General features: G+C 63.3%; 1 protein-coding gene across 1 annotated transcript; it reads left to right on the forward strand.

Moving 5' to 3' along the window:
• Positions 1 to 366: 366 nt before the first annotated feature.
• On the forward strand, positions 367 to 1,882 carry LOC113979327 (maestro heat-like repeat-containing protein family member 7; the record flags this gene model as incomplete). Its single annotated transcript, XM_027706752.1, has 5 exons — positions 367 to 554; positions 643 to 780; positions 1,060 to 1,174; positions 1,346 to 1,483; positions 1,694 to 1,882. Coding segments are annotated over 5 exons (768 nt in total), but the record flags the coding sequence as incomplete, so codon positions are not given.
• Between the last annotated feature and the right edge of the window lie 516 nt (positions 1,883 to 2,398).

The following is a 2,398-nucleotide window of genomic DNA, read 5'->3' on the forward strand; positions in this document are numbered from 1 at the left end:
CATCTCCTCCAGAGGGACTAAGGAGCCGGTGCTGCAGATCCTCTTCCTTGTGCTGGAATTCTGGCCAGCGCACAGGACACGCACCTCCGATGGGGATGAGAGCGATGTCTTTGCCCTGGCTGTGAGTTTATTGAGCTGGCCTCTGCTCACCCCCAGCTTGCCTCTGGGATACCTTTTCATCCTCCCTCACCACTGCTTCTCCCTGCCCCAGGCACTGGGCTGCAACCCTGGCTTAGGGGCAAGTTCTGGGCCACCAGGCCGGGGGATCCCCCTGTGTCTCCCCTGGCCTCTCCCTGCCACGCTGGGGCCCTGCCACATGGACATCTGGGCCATGAGAGCTGTCTCTGGGTGCTTTGTCTTTGGCAGGCAACTGTGGCACTCTGGGAGATCCTCCAGCTGAACTGGTGCCCAGGTGGCGTGAAGAACAATCTCCCCCGCCTCCTTCTGACTCTGCTCTTCCAAGTTTTCATCAGCACAGAGGAGATGTCAGAGGAGGTCGAGACCTTCTGGGGGCGATGCCGGGAGCAGCGCAGCCTTCCCCCCAACCCCAACAGGTGCTCCATCCCAGTCCTCTCTCCCTGCCACGCCCTCGGGGCTGGGGCCAGGGCTCTGCGCCTGTCCTGGGCTGTGCTCTGCACACAGGTTTGCAGTGCAGACCGTGAAAGCCCTGCTGCGCCGGCTGCTGGATGAGGACGTGTTGATGGTGATCCATCGCAAGTGTGGCTGGGACATGCTCCTCAAGGCTGACACCCACCACTATGCAGTGGGTCTGCTGGCCAGGTGAGAGCCCTTTCTCCCCACTGCCCCCGTCATTTCTGCCCTGTGCACAGGCCACCCCACACAGTGCCCGTGCTGCTGGGCCAGAGGGCCTTGGCAGCCAGGGATGACTGAGCAGAGTGGAAAAGGCGGAGAGGGGCGGCTGCACAGGAGGAGCCACCTCCCAAAGCGCCCGTGTGCCCTCCCGGGCTGATGGCCAAAGACCAGGCCTGTGTGAGTCAGTCCCAGGAGAGCTTTGCCCACCTGGCTCAGGGTCTCTGGCACCTTTATTCCCCCTTGCAGGGAGCTGTGCCATGTCTCCCGCTCCTTCTGCCGCAGCATCGCCATCAGCCTGCTCCCGCGGCTCAGCAGGGAAGAGCCCCTGTGGGAACTGCCTGCCCTGGCGTTCCTGGTGGAGGTGAGCCTGATGGCGAGCGCTGCCTGGCCCAGCTGCCTCCCCCTCTCTGCCCTCTCACAGCTGCAACCGCCTGGGACGGTGCCTGCACCCTGTGCTGCTGCCTGGGCCCAGCCCCAGGCGGGTCCCGGCTCCTGCCGGCTGGGCACCCCGTCACTGCTCCCTGCCTTTCAGGTGCTGCACTGCCTGAACCCCAGACAATGTGGGCTCAGCGTCCTGCAGATTATTTCAAGGCGCCTGCGCAGGGAGTGCCCCGAGAGGCGTCACCTGGCACTCCGAGGCCTGGTGGTGATCAGCAAGGCTCCCGCACTGGTGAGCAGGGGGCAGGGGCTGAAGCCGGGCCGGCAGCGTGCGGCTGTGCAAGGCAGTAGCTTGGCCTTGGCTGGCCTTTGACAGCTGTGGCAGCTGCTCCCAGCTCTCCTCCTCCCCGTTTAGCTGCCCGACTCCTTTGGGACGCGCCTTTGGCCTCTGGGCCCCGCGGCAGCAGCGTGGGGCTGCACCACAGCATTGTGTTCCACACAGGCTAAGAGCATCTGGAGCCTGAATGAAAGCCTCCTGGAGCTACTGCAGGATGCAGACAGAGACGTGGTTCAGATGACCCTCTCTGCGTTCATCAACGTGCTCCACTTGAAGACCATCCAAATATCCAGCCCCACTGCCCTGAAGTTGCTTGAGGCGCTGCGGCTCTGTGTCCCTCATCGTGGGCACTGAGTGCTGCCAGGAAACTTTGGGCCCAGTGTCTTTTCAGGCCTGTGCCCCGGTGGGCCTGGAGAAGCCAGGGCTGAGGTCTTTTGCTCTTCCTTTGCAGCAGGAGCACAGCCAGCTGCAGCAGCTCTCCATGGTCCTCTTCCGGGAGGTGATGGAAGTGACAGAGAGGAGCAAGAGCCTAAAGCCACACGTCTACCTGAGGCTGGTGCCATTCTACTTCAACTGGCATGATGAGAACCAGCGTGTGGCAGAGGTGAGGACTCGTGGGCTCTGGTGTCCCCATGGCAGGAGGCTGCTGTGCCTCCTGCCCTGGCCCACGGTCACCTGCAGCCTCCTCCTGTCCTTGGTGCAGGGATGCGGGTGCTGTGCCCTGGGCTGCGGTGCCATGGCCCACTCTCTGTTGCTCTGCAGGCCTCTCGAGAAGCACTGTTTGGTGCAGCCAGGTTCCTGAAGTGGAGGGGTCTTGAGCACCTGGTGACCATGGAGCAGCCCTGGAGGTTTGGCGAGTGCCTGGTAAGG

The sequence above is a fragment of the Neopelma chrysocephalum genome, unplaced genomic scaffold (assembly GCF_003984885.1).
Source record: "Neopelma chrysocephalum unplaced genomic scaffold, ASM398488v2 Primary Assembly neopelma1_74999, whole genome shotgun sequence".
Lineage (NCBI taxonomy): Eukaryota > Metazoa > Chordata > Aves > Passeriformes > Pipridae > Neopelma > Neopelma chrysocephalum.